The sequence below is a fragment of the Marmota monax genome, unplaced genomic scaffold, assembly GCF_021218885.2.
Source record: "Marmota monax isolate L192 unplaced genomic scaffold, Marmota_monax_Labrador192_F-V1.1 WCK01_AAM20220418_F8-fsc00212, whole genome shotgun sequence".
In the NCBI taxonomy this organism is placed as follows: domain Eukaryota; kingdom Metazoa; phylum Chordata; class Mammalia; order Rodentia; family Sciuridae; genus Marmota; species Marmota monax.
The window spans coordinates 2,617,655-2,640,539 of NW_026692413.1; the positions used below are offsets into that span (position 1 = coordinate 2,617,655).

General features: G+C 35.4%; 3 protein-coding genes across 3 annotated transcripts; 2 read left to right on the top strand and 1 right to left on the bottom strand.

Moving 5' to 3' along the window:
- Positions 1-1,572: 1,572 nt before the first annotated feature.
- On the bottom strand, positions 1,573-1,903 carry LOC124091550 (ubiquitin-conjugating enzyme E2 variant 1-like). The gene has a single exon (XM_046442625.2). It carries the CDS (start codon positions 1,867-1,869, stop codon positions 1,573-1,575), a length of 297 nt encoding a protein of 98 aa, XP_046298581.1. The 5' UTR covers positions 1,870-1,903.
- Positions 1,904-15,121: 13,218 nt separating this feature from the next.
- Positions 15,122-20,166, top strand: LOC124091534 (liprin-beta-1-like). Its single transcript, XM_046442609.1, is given in 3 exon segments — positions 15,122-18,191; positions 18,194-18,357; positions 18,464-20,166. Coding segments are annotated over 2 exon segments (2,949 nt in total). The 5' UTR covers positions 15,122-15,394; the 3' UTR covers positions 18,346-18,357; positions 18,464-20,166.
- Positions 18,221-21,787, top strand: LOC124091535 (rab15 effector protein-like). The gene is made up of 2 exons (XM_046442610.2): positions 18,221-18,357; positions 20,651-21,787. Exon 2 carries the CDS (start codon positions 20,735-20,737, stop codon positions 21,443-21,445), a length of 711 nt encoding a protein of 236 aa, XP_046298566.1. The 5' UTR covers positions 18,221-18,357; positions 20,651-20,734; the 3' UTR covers positions 21,446-21,787.
- The last annotated feature ends 1,098 nt before the right edge of the window (positions 21,788-22,885 follow it).

The following is a 22,885-nucleotide window of genomic DNA, read 5'->3' on the forward strand; positions in this document are numbered from 1 at the left end:
CTTTTAGAAATGAATGCTAAGCTTTTGGTTAAAATACTGTGTTAAATCCCAAGCAAGGAAGAAGAATGGTTAGCATAAAATACATAGAAAGGAAGAAATTTTAAAATTGCTTTCAATTTTCTTCAGAATTTGCATTTCAAGAAGGAATCACCATGAAATACCCACTACAGCTTGTTTCTTTTTCTTTCTTTCTTTCTTTTTTTTTCAGAACACCATAAATTACCTTTATTTTGTTTGCATCCAGATCTCAGCATAGTGGTCCTGAACAGGAAGTGGGAGATACAGCAAGGTACCAGGAGGCCAGGCCCCATCAATGCTGGGATCTGCTGTGCACACTGGCTCCTCCTCAGTCCCTGCTGAGCACCTGGGAGGCAGTAGCACCAAAACCAATATCTGCACTGGGTCTAGGTTTCTCTGGTTCCAGTTGTCAGATTCCACACTAGGCCCTCGGGGATGGCAGGCGAGCCCCACAGGGGGCCCTGTTCACCCTTCTTCACTGTCTGAAAGCCACATCATTACAGGAAAGGGAACAATCCAGAGGGGCCCTAGTGTGCTCTACAGGAGTCTCCAGGAGGCCTCCTGCAGGTCTAAACAGAGGGACCCTGAGGGATGGCAGGTCTATGTCACCCTGGGGACTGCCCTGTCCACCTTACAAAGACCTGGGCCAAAGATGCATTGGCTGAGGGTGACAGCAGAGTGGCCGGACCCAGGACCCAAAGCTCATTTCCCAGGCTGGTGGAAAGTGATCAAACGTGGTTCCAAATGTGGAGGAGGAGGTCAGAGATTTCCAACCTGACCTGATGATTTCTGGCCAAGCAGGGAGGGAGGTGGAGAGTGCCGGGTGGTGAAGGTGCACAAGGGAGTTGAGGAGGAGGAAAAAAGCAGCACCCCTCGATCAAGGTGGGGGAGGGGGAAAGCCCTGAATTCTTCGCAAAGGACAATTTCAAAGGGGCCAGAGGGTTACAATTTATGCTTCCACCAAGGACAGGAGTGGAGGAGAGTGGGACAGGACAATGACTTAGAAGGGGTATCATTTAAGACTTAAGAAAGTAACCAGGGTGCAGGCAAAGCACCCCACATCCAGCAGTAGTCCCCAGGTTGTGACCTGAAACCTTTGCTCTACTCTTGCTGGAGGGCTGTCCCAGGGCTGTCCCAGGGCTGGCAGGGCAGGAAGGGGAGAAGGCAGAGCCCCCAGGCCGAATAACCAGCAGCAAGGTGATTGTGGGACCTGTCTTTTCACAGTTGAGTTGGATGTGCCCCACTGATCATGATGGGAATCAATTTAAATAGACTCTCTTGATCCCAGAAGTTCAACTACATGGACAGTGGTTACACTTGACAGGACGATTTGTTATAGCACAACTTATATATTTCAAATGGAAAAAAAATATTAGTAACATTTACAGTATCTTAAGATAAATTGCCTTCAATTGGGAGCTTCCTTTCCTGTAGACTTTGAGGTCTACAAGATGTATCTAGAAAATTTACTACTGTGGAAAATGAAGACTGCTTAAATTGAATGTGGGGAGGGATTGTGGTTTTTCTTTTCAATTAATTGCTGTAATACTGTCCTTACAGAGGCTGAGGGAGTTTCATATTTTCTTTAGACATCATTAAGCACCACAGCTCTTGCAGAACAACTTTGATGCTATATGAAGTCTGCCACTTTGCTAGCACTGATATGGTTCTTGGGTCCACCACTCCATTAGAACTATTAACTCCATTCATATTAATTTTTGTTACAAATATTACAAAGGGGGGTGTTTCTGGGTATTTAGGTCCACATTGTATTTTAAGGCTGTATATTAGGTTTTCATAAATTGTTCTTGGAGGCCCAATTATCATCCCTGTCCATCTCGTAAGTGTCATGTCTTCCTCATCTTCTAGATCTTACCTAACTGTGCCATCTTCTACTCTTTTCTGGCCTTCTTTGAGTTCTTCCAACAGTCGGAAATTGCGAGGGACTTTTACTCCCAAGCCCGTGCTGGCTGCCATCTTGCGTAGCTCGGTTGTTTCAATTATAATCAACTTAAGAAAGATCAGTTGTCTTTATCAGACATTAAATAATATACACAGTTAATATATAAAATCTGAAATATTTATTAATTACATGGCATTCAATTTAAAGTTATACATTAAGATCTTGTCAGACTAGATGCTGCTATTAATTAAACTGAGTAAGCATGAATTCTTTTGGTAAGCACACTGGCACTCAGCAGGCAAGTACTTGTTATGTGTACACCAAGCTACTGTTGTATCAAAGAGCATGCCAAAAAGAATGTGCTATAATCACAACATGTGCCCTTCACCATGCTTGCACCACATTGTCAACAATATACTTGCCTTGAATAGTACCTGTGCACATCCTTCTTGCATTTGCCTTTTGAGGGCATAGATTGTTTCTGGACTTAACTTGAAGATATAGATATATTTCTTGCAATTATAAAAGAGTTCCATATACTTTGAGAAATCTAGATCTGAAAAGTAGAAATGGAGCCTTTTCTTCCATCCTTGACCTCATTATTACTACCCACAGGGGGTGATGATGTTTATTATATGGATTAAAATGGAGATACACCTGGCTCATATGCACCAGCATTATAGTATTGTGTATTACTTTTCCAGGACTGTTATAATAAAGTAAATGGCTTAAATTACAAAACTTTATTGTCATGCAATAAATTAAAAAATAAAGACTGGATAACTGACATCAAGGTCTTGGCAGGGCCATGTTTCTTTTGAATGTCATAGAGAAAGATGTATTCCAAATCAGTCTCAGAGTTTTGGGTAGGTTCTTGGGTTTTGACATCAGAACTAATCTTCACAATGCATTCACCCTGTGTGTATCCAAATTTCCCTTTTTAATAAGAAAACCAATTAATAATGGATTATAGGCCCATCCTATCCAGTGTGGCCTCATTGTAACAACTAACTATATTTGTGATGACTGTATTTCCAAATTAGTTTTCATTCTGAGATACAGGGAGTTAGTACTTCATCATGTAAATGGGGGGGAAATTCAACTCACAACAGGTAGAAATTCATAATGTCTTTTTAAAATTTATTTTTTAACTTTAACTTATTATATAAGACAGCAGAATGCATTACAATTCATATTACGCATATAGAGCACAAATTTTCATATCTCTGGTTGTACACAAAGTAGAGTCACATCATTCATGTCTTCATACATGTACTTAGGGTAATGATGTCCATCCCATTCCACCATCTTTTCTACCCCTATGCCCCTTCCTTCCTCTCTGCTCCCTCTACCTTATCTAGAATTCATCTAATCCTCCCATACTCCCTACCCCCAACTCCATTATGAATCAGCATCATTAAACTCCATTATGAATTAGCATCATCATTAAGAGAAAGCATTCGGTAAGTGGTTTTTAGGGGTAGGCTAATTTTACTTAGCAATATATTTTCCAACTCCATCCATTTACCTGCAAATGCCATGATTTTATTCTATTTTTGTGCTAAATAATATTCCATTATGTATATATACCAAAGTTTCATTATCCGTTTATCTAATGAAGGGCATTTAGGTTGGTTACACAGTTTAGCTATTGTGCATTGTGCTGCTATAAGTATTGATGTGGCTGTGTCCCTGTGGTATACAGTTTTTAAGTCCTTTGGGTATAGATGGAGGAGCTGGGTCAAATGGTGGTTCCATTCTCAGTTTTCCAAGGATTCTCCATACTGCTTTCCATATTAGCTACACCAATTTGCAGCCCCAGCAGCAATGTATGAGTGTGCCATTTCCCCCACATCCTCGCCAACTTGCTGTTGTTTGTATTCTTTTAAATTAATTAATTAATTAATCTATCTATTTATTTATTTATTTTTATGTGATACTGAGGATTGAATCCCATGCCTCACACATGCTAGGTAAGTGTATTACCTCTGAGCAACAACCCCAGCACAGTTTGGGGCAAGTTTTACTGAGTTCTTACTTTTTTAAATTGATTTTATTATTTTTTAAAAATACACAACAACAGCGGAATGCATTACAATTCTTATTACACATATAGAGCACAAATTTTCGTATCTTTGTATATAAAGTAGGTTGATGTCAATTTATGGCATTATACTTGTACTTTTTGCATTATAATTCTTAATACACATATATAACACAATTTTTCATATCTCTGTTTGCATATAAGGTATATTGACACCCAATTGTATTCTTAATAGCTGCCATTCTGACTGGCATGAAATGAAATCTTAGAGTAGTTTGGATTTGCATTTCTCTAATTGCTAGATATGGCGGACATTTTTTTCATGTATTTATTGATTGATTATATATCTTCTTCTGAGAAGTGTCTGTTCAGTTAATTGACCCATTTATTTACTGGGTTATTTGGTTTTTTTTTTTTTGGTCTTAAGATTTTTGAGTTCTTTATATATCCTAGAGATTAGTGCTCTATCTGACATGTGTGTGCTAACAATTTGTTTCCAAATTATAGGTTCATTATTCACCTGATTGTATCTTTTGCTGAGAAGTGACTTTTTAGTTTGAATCCTTCACATTTATTGACTCTTAATATGAATTCTTGTGCTATGGGAGTCTTATTAAGGAAGTTGGGGCCTAATCCAACATGATGGAGATATGGGCCTACTTTTTCTTCTAATAGACTCAGTGTCTCTGGTTTAATTCCTAGGGCCTTGATCCACCTTGTTTTAAGTTTGGTGCATGGTGAGAGATAGGATTTTAATTTCATTTTGTTGCACATTTATTTCCAGTTTTCCCAGCACCATGTGTTGAAGAGGCTATGTTTTCTCCAATGCATATTCTTGGCACCTTTGTCTAATATAAGTTAATTGTAATTTTGTGGGTTAGTCTCCGTGTCCTCTATTCTGTACCATTAGTCTACAAGTCTATTTTGGTGCCAATAACATACTGTTTCTGTTACTATTGTTATATACTATAGTTTAAGATCTGATATAGTTATGCCACCTGCTACACCCTCTTGCTAAGGATTGCTTTAGCTATTCTGGGTCTCTTTATTTTTCCAGATGAATTTCATGACTGTTTTTTCTACTTATGGGATTTTGATTGGAATTGCATTAAATATGTATAGTGCTTTGGTAGAATGGTCATTTTGACAACATTAATTCTGCCTATCCACAAGCAAGATAGATCTTTCCAACTTCTAAGTTATTCTTTAATTCCTTTCTTTAGCTTTTTGTAGTTTTCATTGTAGAGGACTTTCACCTTTTTTGTTAAGTTGATTCCCAGGTATTTTATTTTTTTTGAAGCTATTGTAAATGGGATAGTTTTCCTCATTTCCCTTTCAGAGCATTTGTCACTGATATACCGAAATGGCTTTGATTTATTCATGTTGATTTTATATCTTGCTACTTTGCTGAATTCATTTACTAGTTCTAGAAGTTTTCTGGTGGAGTTTTTTCAGTCTTCTAGGTATAGAATGATAAAATTGGGAAATAATGCTAATTTGAGTTCTTCTTTACCTATCCATATCCCTTTAATTTCTTTCATCTATCTAATTGCTTTAGCCAGTGTCTCCAGAACTATTTTAAACAGAAGTGGTAAAAGAGGGCATCACTATCTTGTTCCAGTTTTTAGAGAGAATACTTTCAATTTTTCTACATTTAGAATGATGTTCGCTGGGGTTAGCATAGATCGCTTTTATGATGTTGAGATATATTCCTGTTATCCCTAGTTTTTCTAGGGTTTTGAACATCAAGCTGTGCTATATTTTGTTGAATGCTTTTTATGCATCTATTGAGATGATCATATGACTCTTATCTTTAAGTCTATTGATGTAATTAATTACATTTATTGATTACCATATGTTGAACCCACCATGCATTCCTGGGATGAACCCCACTTGATGGTGATGTACTATCTTTTTGATATGTTTTAGTATTTGATTTGCCAGAATTTTATTAAGAATTTTTTCATCTATATTTATTAGAGATATTGGTCTAAAGTTTTCTTTCTTTGATGTATCTTTGCCTAGTTTTGGAATCAGGTGATATTGGCTTCATAGAATGAGTTTGGAAATGCTCCTTATTTTTCAATTTCCTGAAATAAATTGTAGAGTATTAGTATTAGTTCTTATTTAAAGTTTTTGTAGAACTCAACTGTGTATCCATCTGGTCCTGGGCTTTTCTTTGTTCATAGGCTTCTGATGCCTTCTTCTATTTCATCACTTGAATTTGATCTGTTTAAATTGTGTATATCATTTTGATTCAATTTGGGCAAATTATATTACTCTAGAAATTTGTCAATGCCCTTGATATTTTCTATTATATTAGAGTATACATTTTCAGAATAATTTCTAATTATCCTCTGTATTTCTGTAGTGTCTGTTGTGATATTTCCTTTATTAATCATGTATGTTATTAATTTGAGTTTTCTCTCTTGTTCTCTTCATTAGCATGCCTAAGCATTTGTCAATTTTATTTACTTTTTCAAAGAATACTCTTTTTGTTTTGTAATTTTTTTCAGTTCTTACTTTTGTTTCAATTTCATTCATTTGAGCTCTGATTTTAATTATTTTCTGTCTTCTACTGATTTTGGTGTTGATTTGTTCCTTTTTCCCAGGGCTTTGAGATGTAATGTTAAGTCATTTATTTGTTGACTTTTTCTTCTTTTAAAGAATGGACACCATGCAATGAATTTTCATCTTAGTACTGGCTTCATAGTGTCCCAGAAATTTGGATATGTTATATCTGTGTTCTCATTCACCTCTAATATTTTTTTTTAAATCTCCTCCTTGATGTCTTTTGAAACCCATTGTTTATTCAGTAGCATATTATTTAGTCTCCAGGTGTTAGAATAGCTTTCATTTTTTATTTTATGATTGATTTCTAATTTCATTCCATTATGATCTGATAGAATGCAGGGTAGTATCTTTGCATTTTTATATTTGCCAAGAGTTGCTTTGTGGCATAATACAAGGTCTATTTTAGAGAAGAATCTATGTCCTGCCGAGAAGAAAGTGTATTCACTTGTTGAAGGATGAAATATTCTATATATGTCAATTAAGTTTAACTTATTCATTGTATTATTGAGTTTTGTAGTTTCTTTGTTCAGGTATTGTTTGGAAAATGTATACAGTGGTGAAATAAGCATGTTAAAGTCACCCAGGATTATCGTGTTGTGGTCTATTTGACTCTTGAACTTGTGAAGAGTTAGTTTGATAAACATAGATGCTCTATTGTTTGGGGCATATGTATTTATTTTGTTATGTCTTATTGATGAATGGTTACCTTAAGCAGTGTAAAATGTCCTTCTTTATAATTTTTGGTTAACTTTGGCTTGATGTCTACTTTATTTGATATGATAATGAAAACCCCTGCTTGCTTCTGCAGTTCTTTGGACTGGTATGATTTTCCCCTACCTTTTAACTTTAATATATGGATGTCTTTTTCTATGATATGAGTCTTTTGGAAACAGCATATTGTTGGGTAATTTTTAAATCCATATTGCCAGTCTTTGGGATGCCTGCTCCAAGATGCAGCTCCTTCTAGGTCTTGTCTGTTGTCCCAAGGTAGGGGCTACTGCATGGGGAAGGTTATGTGAATGGCTGCAGTGTCTCAAGATGAAAATGGGTTAGACCTGAGCTCCCAGGTGGTGTGTGTGAGGGAGTCATACCCAAGTTTATTCTGGGCCCTGCTTCCCATGAAGGTCAGTCAGGTGGGCCTGGGCCAAGCCTGAGCTATAGGGTTACCTTTTTTTATACTGAGCTAACATTAAAAATGCAAATACAATTCTTAATACACCTTTATATTAGAGAGCTCATATATAATGGTATAATTTGGTGTGAACATACTTTATATACAGAGTTCCAAAAAATTGTTCTGTGAATGGATAATTATGAATGTAATGCACTCCACTATTGTCATGTATGTAAGAAATAATACTTAAAAAATAAAAATACAAGCAGAGACCCTGTGCCTAATAGAAGAAAAAGTATGCCCTAATCTCCATCATGATTCTATATCTAGAAGATCCAAAAAATTCCACCACAAAACTTCTAGAACTAATAAATGAATTCATCAAAGTAGCAGGATATAAAATCAACACCCAGAAGTCAAACACATTCCTATACATCAGTGATGAATCCACAGAAAGAAAGAAAAACTAGGAAAACTACTCCAATCACAATAGCCTCAAAAAAAAAAAAAACCTGGGAATCAATGTAACAAAAGAGGTGAAAATCTCTATAATGAAAACTACAGAACACTATAAGAAAGAAATTGAAGAAAACCTCAGAAGATGGAAAGATCTCCCATGCTCCTGGACAGGCAGAATTAATATTGTCAAAATGGCCATACTTCCAAAAACATTATACAGATTTAATACATTTTTTATTAAAATCCCAATGACATTTTTCATAGAAATAGAAAAATCAATCATGAAATTTATTTGGAAAAATGAGACCCAGAAAAGTGAAGCAATCCTTAGCAGGAAGAGTGAAGCAGGTGGCATCACTATACTATATTATAAACTATACTACAGAGGAATAGTATAAAAAAAGAAAAATGAAAAGAAAAAAAGAAAAAAATCAGCATGGTATTGGCACCAAAATTGACTTGTAGACCAATGGTACAGAATAGAGGACACGGAGACTAACCAACACATTGCAATTATCTTATATTAGACAAAGGTGCAAAAAATATACATTGGAGAAAAGATGGTCTCTTCAACAAATGGTTCTGGGAAAACTGGAAATCCTAATGTAACAAAGTGAAATTAAACCCCTATCTCTTACCATGCACAAAACTCAACTCAAAATGGATCAAGAATTTAGAAATAAAATCAGGGACCTTGCATCTAATAGAAGAAAAAATAGGCCCTAATTTCCATCATGCAGGTTTAGGTCCCAACTTCCTTAATAAGACTCCTTTGGCACAATAATTAAAATCAAGAATGAATAAATGGGATGGACTAAGACTAAAAAGTTTCTTCTCAGGAAAAGAAACCTTCTGTGAGGTGAATAGAGAGCCTACATCTTGGGAGCAAATCTTTACTCCTCACACATCAGATAGAGCACTAATTTCTAGGGCACATAAAGAACTCAAAAGCTAAAAACCAAACAAACAAACAAACAATCCAATCAATAAATAGGCCAAGGACCTGAAGAGACACTTCTCAGAAGATGATGTACAATCAATCAACAAATACATAAAAAAGTTCATCATCACTATCAATTAGAGAAATGCAAATCAAAACCACTCTGAGTTTATCTCACTCCAGTCAGAATGGCAGCTATTATGAAGACAAACAACAATAAGTGTTAGTGAGGATGTGGGGGAAAAGGTACACTCATACACTACTGGTGGGACTGCAAATTAGTGCAGCCAATATGGAAATCAGATGGAGATTTCTTGGAAAACTGGGAATGGACCATTTGAATCAGCTGTTCCTCTCCTCAGTCTATACCCAAAGGACTTAAAAACAGCATACTACAGGGACACAGCCACATCAATGTTTATAGCAGCACAATTCACAGTAGATAAGCTGTAGAACCAACTTGAATGCCCTTCAATAGATGAATGGATAAAAAAAATGTGGCATATATACACAATGGAATATTATTCAGCAGTAGAAGAGGAAAAAAATCATGGCATTTTCAGGTAAATGGATGGAGTTAAAGAAGATTATTGCTAAGTGAAGTTAACCAATCCCCAAAAATCCAAATCCCTAATGTTTTCTTTGATATAAGGAGGCTGATTCATAATGGGATAGGGAGAGGGAGCATGGGTGGAATAGACAAACTCTGGATAGAACAGAGGGGTTGGCGGGGAAGGGAGGGGACATGGTGTTATTAATGATGGTGGAATGTAATGATCATTATATCCAAAGTACTGGTAAGAAAACACAAATTGGTGTGAATATACTGTGTATACAACCAGAGATATGAAAAATTTTGCTCTATATGTGTAATAATAATTGCAATGCATTCTGCTGTTATATATAAATAAAAAATAAATAAAAAATTAAAAAAATTAAAACAAGATGTCTTTGTAAATATGCAAAAGATATGCACTCTTAGTTCTGTGACATGTAAAATTATTTTTGGTTAAAAGAATACATGTGAGAGAGAAAAGAGATACTTATATTTTAAATATATTACAAAAAAGAAAGTTACCTTATAGTAGATCTTTCTTGCTACAGATTTCTGGTCAGTAAATTAAAAATTAGTGAAACCTCCTTTTTATCATAACAAGTCTGCTTTTCTTTCAAATATATTGTGTAGGACATTTTCTACCTTTTTCATGTGAAAAATATAGTAATGAGATTAGATTAATTAGTGTTTATGATATTTCCACAGTCACCATTAATAGAAGAACTACAAGGGAAATTGGAAAAAGATCACAATGTTATTCAAGATTTAAGAGAAAAATATCCTAATATAAAATAATTTTTCCATATTATTTAAAAGAAAAAAAAACTTCTGATAACCTGAAATATCAAGATTAATATTATTCTCCAACTCAAAGATATTAGCAGAACTTACTAATTCTTATATTTCACATGAGACATGAGAAATACTTCAATTTTGAATCTTCTGTATTCTGTATATGCAATCTTTGATGGGCTAATAATTAGTTCATATATGGCCTATTGTTTGGAATCAAACAATGCTTAAGTCTTAAATTTTATGCACTAGTCAGAATGAAAAGAATAATTCACTTGCCATTGTCTTTTCTAAAAGTGTCTGGAGTGACCCAGCTCCAAACTTTTACACTATCAGTTTTACCATGTGTTCAAAACTGAAAAACACAATTCAGTATTCTGAATGCCTCACTGAAGAAAAATGAAATATTAAAAAAAATAAAGGGCTGGGGTTGTAGCTCAGTGGTAGAATGCCCTCCTGCCATGTGTGAGGCACTGGGTTTAATCCTCAACAATACATAAAAATAAATAAAGATATTGTGTCCATCTACAACTAAAAAATTTTTAAAAATCAAAAAGAGAGAAATTAATATTTAAATGATTAGGAAATAAAATAACTCATCTTAAAGGTATAAACAATAAATATGTATTATTTTTTAAAACATGTCAATGTTAAAAAAAATAGCATAGGTTTGTCACTCCCCTTTACCTTCCACCACACATATGAAACACTATTGCTTGACTCAGGATTAACCTTTGGAATCCTTTTATATTCATATTCATTCATTCTCTCTTTCTTTCTCTCCCTCTCTCTCTCTCTCTCTCTCTCTCTCTCTCTCTCTCTCTCTCTCTCTCTCTCTCCTCTCTCTTTTCCAAGCCATTCCAGAACTCAGAGTATGCTTTCATCAGTACTTCACTTTCATTTCTGATATGGGCACTACTCTTCTGAGACTGACATTGAGTCCTTTTTCTTGGTTTGGAATTAAAATTGCTAACTATGGTTTCAGCTACTGAGAGTTGTCACTGGTCTTCTACCTTAAGAGCAATCCATTCTAGCCTTTGTTGCTACAAGCTTTGTCCTGGCAACTAAATAACATATAGAAACACACACACACACACACACACACACACACATATTCTTCTAGGCAAAGGGACAAACTATTTTAAAATGTACTTGGGATATTTTTTTTAAAAAATCAGTTAAAATAAAATGTGTACTGTTGTGGAAACAACTGTCATGAATGTAACATAAATTTATACTCACAGAATCCTGGTTTTAGGAGACATACCAGGACATAGGAGGGGTGGGGTTGGGTGGCATGTAGGAAGAGAGGCAAAATGAGCAAATGGAAAAGGTTGGCCAAAGTCTTTATTGTGGTTCCATATGAAAGGTGTGGGGGTGGGGGTACAGAGGAAATAGTTAATAGTGGCTAGTTTGAGTGACTTATGATAGTTCTGCAACATAAGTGCTATACCTAGTTGTCTGGTACCTGATCCTGGAGTGATTAGGGCAATTAAACACAGGCCCAGAGAGTGAAAGTCCTCTGAGAGCTCCCTAAAGATAGAAACATGGGTTCCTGATCTCTTGGTTTGCATAGGAAAGTTGTTTGCATAGGCATATTGTTTATTAGGGTATTTGCTAACCCTGAGTGGGGTGATAGTCCTAATGGGATCAGGGATTAGCAAAGTCCCTAACAAATAATGAATGCATATATTTGTAGTTAAATATTTTGGACAAATTTCTCATTTCAGTGAAGTAGAACACACACCATGGAGGAAAATAGAGTGTCTAAATCAGTATTATAAAAAGCATATTATGGGATTTGGAGTTGTGGTTGAGTGGGAAAGTGTCTAAGGAAATAAGGGTTTGCTCTAGATTAATTGTTGACAGAAAGCAGGAGAGGGAAGAAGACAATTGGTTATCTCTGTAACTTTTACCTATAGGTAAGGGAGAAAACAATGCAAACATAAAATTGCAATTGGTAAAAAGGGAGCAATTGTTCATTTGTTTGAAGACAAAGTGTGCTTAATATTTTGTGAGCTGCAATGTGAACTCATTTTTCACTGTGCTTCGGCAAAATTACGAAGTGGACTTGTTTTGTCTTAATTATGGTTTCATAAAAATTTATCTCAAGTTTGAAATTTGTTTCAATGGTTTGTGTCTAATAGAAAATATATCAGAAAAATGTAAACAATGTGTGATAGAATTACATGTTATTTTTGTTTTCTGCATTATACCTTTCTTAATTTTATTTTAGTCCTTAAGAGTGAGTGCACACTATTTTTATATTCACAATTATTATTTTATAGAAAATAACAAATGTAAAAATGAAGAAATTGTGAATATAGTATGGTAATAATTATTGGGTTTCCTTTTAAATAATCCTCATTTCGTTTCTTGTGTGACAAGATTGGGTGTGGTAGTATGAGGATAGAGGAAGTACAAATCAAGCTTCAAAATGATCTTTTGAGGAAAATAGAGCACAATTTCTTTAAGTAATCTTGTAATAAGATTTTTTGTCTAATGAAAGAAGAACTCATACTGAGAACAAGTATTATGAAAAAAACTGAGCATCCATTGCAATTCTTAAAGACAGTAAAACAATAATTTCCTTTACAAGATCAAGGCAAAATAAAATTTACTGTTTATCAAAAATAATTTTAAAGGATTAGTTTGCAAATCTGATTTAGAAATAATGTCTATTCTTACAAAGGTACATTTCCTTTCCCACAAACTGAAGGTATAAATAAAAAATACCACCTATTAGCAACATGACTTGATGTTGGAAAACAGAAAGAAAGAAGAAAAATGATAATTTTTATTAAGACATAAGCATCGGTGGTTCATAAGACAAATAGAAATGAGATACCCAGTGGGTGTCACTGTCTACTGATTCTCAGGAAGTCATATGTAGAAATTAAGGGTAAAATGATGAAAGGTGTAGACACATTTTAGAACTCCAGAACCTCACTACACCACATCTCATAGGCTTCATAGTGTAAAATGTGATTCTGCTTGTATTAATAGTAAACTTAAAGCATAAGTCTCAAAAATCAACATTTGTGATGTATCCTAAGCCATTCTACAAGTAACTGGATAATACTATTTCATATTATGACATTTCATGGTTTATAAGGATACATTCACATATATTATGTGCACTTTTTTTCTGCATAGTAACTCTATAAAATAAGGGTGGAAAGACTTGTTATTCTAATATCTTAGTAAGATTTCAAGAGTGACCACATTCTCATGACTTTCCCAAGATAACCCAATTTTAAGGGGTAAACTGAAGTTCCAGATCCAGGTTGGCTATCTACTTGCCTTCCTTCCTTCCTTCCTTTCTTTTCCCTTCCTTTCATCCTTTCTTAATTTACACATAAAAAATTGTGCATGCTGTAGGGTATCATGTGATGTTTTGACACATACACATATTGCATAATATTCAAAGCAGGTTAAACATATCTATCTCCTCAAATATGTGTCATTTCTATATGGTGAACTTGCAGAAAATTCTTTCTCCCTTCTTGAAATCGTACAAAATTATTTCTCCATTTTTGAAATGTTATCATTGTATTTAGTCCCTCTACTATGTAACCTAACTATAATTTTGTATACATTGATCAACCTTTCCCCATCCCTATCTTATGTTCACCATAGCCTCTAATAACCATCATTGTACTCTCAATGTCTATGAAATCAACATTTGAAAAAAAATCTACATATAAATAACATCATGCAGTACTTGTTTTTCAGAGCCTAGATTATTTCATTTAATATAACAATTTCCAGTGGATTGCATTTTTTATGGTTGAATAGTATACAAATGCATATATGTAAACTATATTTTTTTATCAATCAAGTGATGAACATTTAGATTATTTTCATTTCTTGAACAGTATGAATAGAGCTGCAGTGGACACAAGAGTTCAGATACTGCTGATATTTGCTTTGGAAATAATACTTATAGTGGGATTGTTGGATTATACAGTGGCTATATCTTGAATTTTTAAACAGTCTCTGTGATGTTTTCAATAAAACTGTACTTATTTACATCCCCACCAATGATGTGCAAGGATTCCATTGTCTCCATATCCTTGCTAGCATTTTTTATTTTTATTATTTTTGATCAGAGTCATTATTGCAGGGATGATGTGAAATCTCACTGTGGTTTGATATGCATTTCCTGATAATTAGTGAAGTTGAACATTCTTTTATTTTTTGCACCTGTTGACCATTTGTATGTCTTCTGAGAAATGTCTATTTAGACATGTCCATTTTTTAAATCTGATTTTTTATTGCTATTGATGATTTGGAGTTCCTTATAGATTCTGGATATAATTGCATACTTTGAAAAAAGGTTGTCCCATTTTTTAGGTTATCTCTTCACACTATTAATTGTTTCTTTTGATGTGCAGAAGCTTTTTCATTTGATGAAATCCCTTCATCTAGTTTTGCTTTTTTCTCCTGTGCTTATGGGGATCTTGTCCAATCAATTTTTGTCCCTACCAAAGTACTGAAGTATTTCCCCTATATTTTTGTCAGTAGTTTTATAGTTTCAGGTCTTATATTTAAGTCATTAATCCATTTGAGGAGTTTTTGCATATGATAAAAGATAATGGTAAAATTTAATTATTTTATATATGGTTATCCAATTTTCCCACCACCCTTCATTGAAGAGACTAACTTTTCTCCACTGTCAGTTCTTGGCCCCTTTGTTGAAAATCAATTAGCTGGGATTCCTGACTTGGTGTAGGGCAGACAGGGTGGGGACTGGCCGGGGAAGGAGTCGTGCGCTGCTGGCCTGCGGCGGGGCCCTGTGGCGGGGCTTTGAACTGGGAGCAACGGTGAACGGAACTTTTGGAAGTAGTGCCGGCGGCTCTCCACCCCCAGTACAGAACTTGTATGGATCAGTTTGCTAAGGACGTGCGAGATTTGAAGAGCTGAAAAAAGTCAGTATTAAACCTGTTTTTTAAAAATATCTTCATCCAAATTTGCCATTGACAAATAAGAAAATGATGAGTGATGCAAGTGACATGTTGGCTGCGGCACTAGAGCAGATGGATGGTATTATAGCAGGTTCTAAGGCCCTGGAATATTCCAATGGGATCTTCGATTGCCAGTCTCCCACCTCTCCATTCATGGGAAGTTTGCGAGCTCTACACCTTGTAGAAGATCTTCGTGGATTGTTAGAGATGATGGAAACAGATGAGAAGGAGGGCTTGAGATGCCAGATTCCCGATTCTACAGCAGAAATGCTTATTGAGTGGCTTCAGAGTCAAGTGACAAATGGACACTTACCTGGGAATGGAGATGTATGTCAAGAAAGGCTAGCTCGCTTAGAAAATGATAAAGAATCCCTTGTTCTTCAGGTCAGTGTGTTAACAGACCAGGTGGAGGCTCAGGGAGAGAAGATTCGAGATTTGGAGTTTTGTCTTGAAGAGCACAGAGAGAAACTGAATGCCACAGAAGAAATGCTGCAGCAGGAGCTTCTGAGTAGGACATCCTTAGAAACTCAGAAGTTGGATCTAATCGCTGAAATATCCAACTTGAAGTTAAAACTGTCAGCTGTAGAGAAGGACAGACTGGATTATGAAGACAGGTTTCAAGACACAGAGGGACTAATTCAGGAGATCAATGATTTAAGGTTAAAAGTCAGTGAAATGGATAGTGAAAGACTTCAATATGAAAAAAAGCTTAAGTCAACCAAAGATGAACTGGCATCTTTAAAAGAACAACTGGAAGAGAAGGAATCTGAAGTAAAAAGGCTGCAAGAAAAGTTGGTTTGCAAGATGAAAGGAGAAGGGGTTGAGATTCTTGATAGAGATATTGAAGTACAAAAGATGAAAAAGGCTGTGGAATCTTTAATGGCAGCAAATGATGAAAAGGATCGAAAAATAGAAGATCTCCGACAGTGCCTAAACAGGTATAAGAAAATGCAAGACACAGTGGTACTGGCCCAAGGTAAAAAAGGCAAAGATGGTGAATATGAAGATCTGCTCAATTCCAGTTCCATCTCTACTTTGTTGGATGCACAGGGCTTTAGTGACATAGAGAAAAGTCCATCATCTTCCCCAGTAATGGGATCTCCCAGTCGTGACCCATTCAACACAAGTATTCCAGAAGAGTTCCACACCAGCATCTTGCAAGTTTCAGTCCCTTCATTATCGGCAGCAACTATAGGAGTGGAAACTCCTGAAAAAACCAAGTTGCCTCTTAAACCAGAGACTTCATTTGAAGAGAATGAAGGAAAAGCAATCCTTGGTGCTGCTATTGAAACCCAGTTGTGTGATGGTCTTTTAACTTCAAGTCTGCAAAAATCCAGCAGCCTAGGCAGTCTGAAGAAGGAGACAAAAAATGGGGAAAAGGAGTCTATTCAGAAGCCTTCAGAGGATAAAGCTTCAGGAGAAAGTAGCACATTTGGGAGCCTCCCTCCCAAAGTTCCAAGACGAGATGCCTCCGTGGATGACAACCCCTTTGGCACTCGAAAAGCAAGATCTTCCTTTGGCCGGGGCTTCTTTAAAATCAAAAGTAACAAAAGGACAGCAAGTGCACCAAACTTGGCTGAAACAGAAAAGGAGACAGTGGAGCACCTAGATCTGGCTGGGACATCTTCTCAGCCCAGAGATTCACAGGGAAACAGTCCTTTCCAGATATCTCCACCATCTCCAGATTCCAAAAAGAAATCCAGAGGTATCATGAGACTCTTTGGAAAACTTAGGAGAAGTCAATCGACTACGTTCAACCCAGATGACATGGCTGAGCCTGAATTCAAAAGAGGAGGGACAAGGGCAACTGCAGGCCCCCGATTGGGTTGGTCTCGAGATTTGGGACAGTCTAACAGTGATTTGGATACACCATTTGCCAAATGGACCAAGGAGCAAGTTTGTAATTGGCTTGCAGAACAAGGCTTGGGATCCTACCTGAATTCTGGCAAGCACTGGATTGAGTCTGGTCAAACACTTTTGCAGGCTTCTCAGCAAGATCTAGAGAAGGAACTTGGAATCAAGCATTCACTTCATCGAAAGAAATTCCAGCTGGCACTGCAAGCTCTAGGATCCGAGGAAGAAACCAATCATGGGAAGCTGGATTTCAACTGGGTCACTAGATGGTTGGATGATATTGGCCTCCCCCAGTATAAGACCCAGTTTGATGAAGGACGGGTGGATGGTCGAATGCTACATTACATGACAGTTGATGACTTACTGTCTTTGAAGGTTGTGAGTGTGCTGCACCACCTCAGTATCAAAAGAGCCATTCAGGTCCTGAGGATCAATAACTTTGAACCAAATTGCCTACGAAGACGACCATCTGATGAGAGTAGCATCACCCCATCTGAGGTTCAGCAATGGACCAATCATCGAGTGATGGAGTGGCTGCGCTCTGTGGATCTGGCAGAATATGCTCCCAATCTCAGAGGCAGTGGTGTCCATGGTGGGCTCATGGTTCTAGAACCTCGTTTTAATGTAGAAACAATGGCGCAGTTATTAAATATTCCACCAAATAAGACACTGTTGCGAAGACATTTGGCCACTCATTTTAATCTCCTAATCGGTGCTGAGGCCCAACATCAGAAGCGAGATGCCATGGAGTTACCAGATTATGTACTTTTAACAGCTACTGCCAAAGTGAAGCCAAAGAAACTTACCTTCAGCAATTTTGGGAATCTGAGAAAAAAGAAACAGGAAGATGGAGAAGAATATGTTTGTCCAATGGAATTGGGACAGGTATCAGGAAGTGCCACTAAGAAGGGGTTTAAACCTGGTTTGGATATGCGCCTATATGATGAAGACGACTTAGATCGGTTAGAGCAGTGGAAGATTCGGAAGGGACAGTGAGACAAATAGGGGCATTCTCTGAAGGCATCAACAATCTCACACACATGTTGAAGGAAGATGACATGTTTAAAGATTTTGCTGCCCGCTCTCCCAGTGCCAGCATTACAGACGAAGATTCAAACGTTTGACCTGGATGAGCAGTAGGAGCCCTTTGTCTTTTTTCCACTTTATTTTTTAAATACTTACATTGTGTACTATAAGCAACAAACTGTATATTGTTTATCATTCCAACTTTTTCTTATTTAGAAGTGGAAATGGACAACAGGAGAATTGTGCCTATTCAGAATTTGCCACAAAAAATGAGACACTGGTGAATGAGAGTATAATTTTTGTTCCTCTATTTAATGTAAAAATCCATGATGTATTGTATTTAAAGTGTTGCACTTAAGATGAGTATTTTATGTTTCCATTCACATCCCAGCATGGAGGATTGGGGGAGCAGTAACCAGGGTGTGAATGACTTTGACACATCATTGCTCACTGCAGCCATCTAAGCAGGACACTCTGTGCTCAGAGGCAGTGTATGGAATTTTGTGTGCCCACTGAATGCCAGCTACACCTCCACTTGCCTCTTATCTTATTTTTATATATTTTTCTAAATATATGTATATATATATATATATATATATATATATAGTACATAGAAAATAGAACTTTTATTTTGTGACATAAGGAAGATAATGGCAAGATCACATTGAAAATAAAAACAAAATCAGATAAAAACAAAACATAGTGATCTAAATTTTCATGTTCCAGATGGTCCTTAAGAGATTTTTCTTTCTTCACAGCTGAACTTTTTAACAAAGTTTATCTTTCAGGCTAAATTAACATACATGAAATAGCCTTTTTAATGGCACCACAGAATTGTAGAGCAATCTATTTTGATTTTAATCTTGGATCCATTTACCTTACAAGGAAGAACTCAAGGGACATTAATATACCATTAACTTGAATATATTCATAAACATTCACACAGACCCCTCTCAAAATTGGTAGAGGTAATTTCTAAAGAAATCAAAAATAAAACAAAAACTTTATAGTGTTTTTTATTTTCTTCTTTGTTACATACATCATTACATCAAAGTACTAACAGTCTACCTAGATAATGGTATGTTTCTCAGGCCATCAATAAATGGAGCTTCATTTCATTTCAATCAGATTCAAAAATTCTGAGGCTGCAAAACTAATTATATAATGGCTATTTCCTTACATAAAATGTAGTTCCTGTTTTTCTATAACACAAAACTCAAATTTTCTTTATTTAAAAAAAATAGTTGCAGCAAAAACTGTACTATTCGTGTTTTTTATGGGGTATTAGAAAAAAATCTATTTTTCATTCAGTGCTACATATGCTTATGATGGTCAACTGTGGAAAGGATGGGTGTTCACAAGATGGAATGAGGTGGGCAGTTCAGTCAATGTGAGTGAACTTGTTTATAAACTCTATTTGAATATCAGTGGTGTTATATTTTATATTGTCAGCAAGTTACCAAGCTATTCATCAAGGAACTTATAACATAGATTACTATTTATTCATAAATGAAAGGATTTGATGCTATGGGATTTCCTTTGAACTTTTTATCATTCATTACTTGGTAACTATATTGGACTCTTCCTGTATTTGGATTTTATTTTAATATGAATATATGTCACCATTTGAAAAACTCTATTTGTTATTAGAAACTGGTTGAAAATACCAGAAGACTGTTAAAAAATGCCAAATTTTCTTTATTAGAACAATATAACATAATATTTGATAAGATTAAAATTTTTTCAATGATATATTTTATTTGCAAAATATTATACACAATACTTAATTGCCTAATGCCTTTATTATCATTGTTTAATTTTTACCTGGTTCAAAATAACAGATGGGCTTGGTTTCTGGTATCGAAAATAGTAACAAACTCTTTCTCATTGGTAAACATCCATAAATTTGTTTAAGTGGAGTGCCTAACGTGTATCATTGGAGAAAAATTTGAGGTCTTTGAGAAAGATTATATGAAAGGAATATAATCAACTGAGTGGGGGAATGAGGAATCATGACAGAAAGGATATAGGAAAAGTAAACAGCAATGACTCTCCTACAGATTTGAAGCCAGTTATAGAAAAAGGTGTATGAATAATGACCCATACACCTTTGAAGAACATACTATCTTTAACTAAAATTTTGGAAGAGGGAATATCTAGGAAGAAATTACCAAAGATTAAAAGTAGAGTAAACATAACACAGAGAAGAACAGATGTTTTGTGTGAAATTGAAAACGTGTAACTTAATAAACCAGCAGGAATCTATATGAATACAGCACACCTACTTGACAAACAGGGAGCCCTCACATGTTTGCTTAGCAGTGTGTCTATATGCTTAGCTATACCAAGGAAGTATAGGGCTAGGAAACTGTGATCATATTAACAGATGTGACTTCATTGCAGAACTTTTCCTCTGAAAAAGAAGCAATTCTGAATGACATTCACATGCTTGATGTTTGGGAGCAGTATTGATTGGGTGCAGAGAAAATGGGGCAAAAAGCATCACAGCAGTTGGCTCTGAAGGACAGCACTGAGATTCTCAGCATCTGTGAGGTGGTCAGTGAAGCCATAGTCCATGCAGCTCAGAAGCTCAAGGAGTATCTTGGATTTGAGTATCCACAGAGCAAACTCTGCCCAGCTGCAAATACTCTGAATGAGATCTTCTTAATCCACTTCATCACTTTCTGCCAAGAAAAGGGAGTTGATGAGTGGCTCACCACCACCAAGATGACCAAGCACCAAGCCTTACTATTTGGAGCAGACTGGGTTTGGACTTTTTGGGGATCTGATAAGCAAATAAGGCTTCAGCTGGCGGTTCAGACTCTACAGATGGCTTCTCTTCCTCCTGAGCAGTCAAAACCTTGTGACTTCCCCAGTCCGGAGTCGAGGATAGAGGAGTCTTCCTGGAAGAGAAGTAGATTTGATAAGCTGGAAGAATTCTGTAACTTGATAGGAGAGGATTGTCTGGGCTTGTTCATCATCTTTGGTGTGCCGGGAAAACCTAAAGACATCAGGGGAGTCGTCTTGGACAGTATCAAAAATAAGACTGTAAGGAGCCATCTGCCAGGACGCAAGGCTGTGGAACAGTTTGTCCTGGAAACCGAAGATTGTGTCTCCATGAAAGAACTGCTTGGAAACTGCCTGAGTAAGCAAGATGGGCTGAGAGAGGTGGGCAAAGTTTTTATTAGCATCCTCTGAACTGGATGTGTGCTGTGACTGGCCTGTATCATAAAAAGAAAAAAAAAGATATTCTTATAAGCAAGCTCATTTACATACATCATTCCTACATGGGTTTTTTTTCCCCCCTCTTCCCTTATCCCATTGATTGAAAATGATTACCTGGGTCAAAGTTAGTTTGACAATTATTGGTTTTGTAATTATGGAACAAAAAAAAAAGAAAAAGAAGAAAAACCCTGGCTGAATTTTAGGAAATTTTATAATTAGGTTTAATCTTTATTCATTTATTCAGTAATAATTGGAAAGCATAATAAGGTTATGCATAAAGTTTGATTTGCAAAATAAAGCGTATTTGTTTAAAATAAAAGTCTAATACTCAAAAGTAAAAAAAAAAAAAAGAAAATCAATTAGCTGTAAATATGTGGATTTATTTCTGGGTTGTCTATTCTATTTCATTGGTCTATTTGTTTTTTAGAAAATACCATGCTGTTTCCAAGATTATGTTTTTGTACTATATTTTTAATTGAAGAGTTTGTTGCTTATAGATTTTTTTGTTGTTCAGAATTGCTTTAGCTACTTGGGGCTTTTTGTGGTGACACACAAAATTTAGGAGTTTTTAAAAATCAGGCTTTCCAATAATTTGCCTCATATTCAATTTATATTATTGTATTTATTATTAATATTTTACATAGTATTCAGTGACATCTGAATACCTCTGGAGATATAAACATAAAATAATTCATAAGAGACAGTTTCTATCCTTTGGAGATAAAATGCATATTGAAACTACTTTGATTCAGAATTTCTAAGAGTCAGTTAATTGTATTTAATCTATTTAATGGACTCTTCATTAGAATCCTTAACATACTCATCATTTTGATTATGCTGCTGTCCTAGAGAGATTTGTGCTAGTAAATTGGACATAAAGTTATCATGTGTAAGAAAAATACCTTGGTGTGAATAAGAAGAGAAATGTGATTAAATATTTATCCAACACTTACTATAGACAGCACTTAAAGAAAAAAAAAAAATATATATATATATATATATCTGGAAAAACAAGTATAAATATATATAATTATATATATATATATATATAATTATATATATATATATATATATATATATATATATATGATTATTTATAGATAAAATTATTTCATGGAAAATCCATGGTTATTTTATCAGCCACAGATGAGAGTTTGTTATCTTGCCTTTAGTATTTACTAGTTGTATTACCTAGAGAAAATTACCTAATGGTTGTAGTTTTCATTTTCTTTATCAACATAAAGGGCATAATAAGTACTTACCTCCTATAGTAATTGTGAGGAATGTATTTATATTTATACCATATTGTATACTACAAGTGTAATGTTTTATTACATTATTACAAAATACATTATATATTATAATATAGTATAAATATAATGTAAATATATAAATAATATATATTGTTATAAA

Excerpts from the sequence above, each read along its gene's own strand:
- LOC124091550 (XM_046442625.2), bottom strand. The coding sequence starts at position 1,869 with ATGACACTTACGAGATGGACAGGGATGATAATTGGGCCTCCAAGAACA.
- LOC124091535 (XM_046442610.2), top strand. The coding sequence starts at position 20,735 with ATGGGGCAAAAAGCATCACAGCAGTTGGCTCTGAAGGACAGCACTGAG.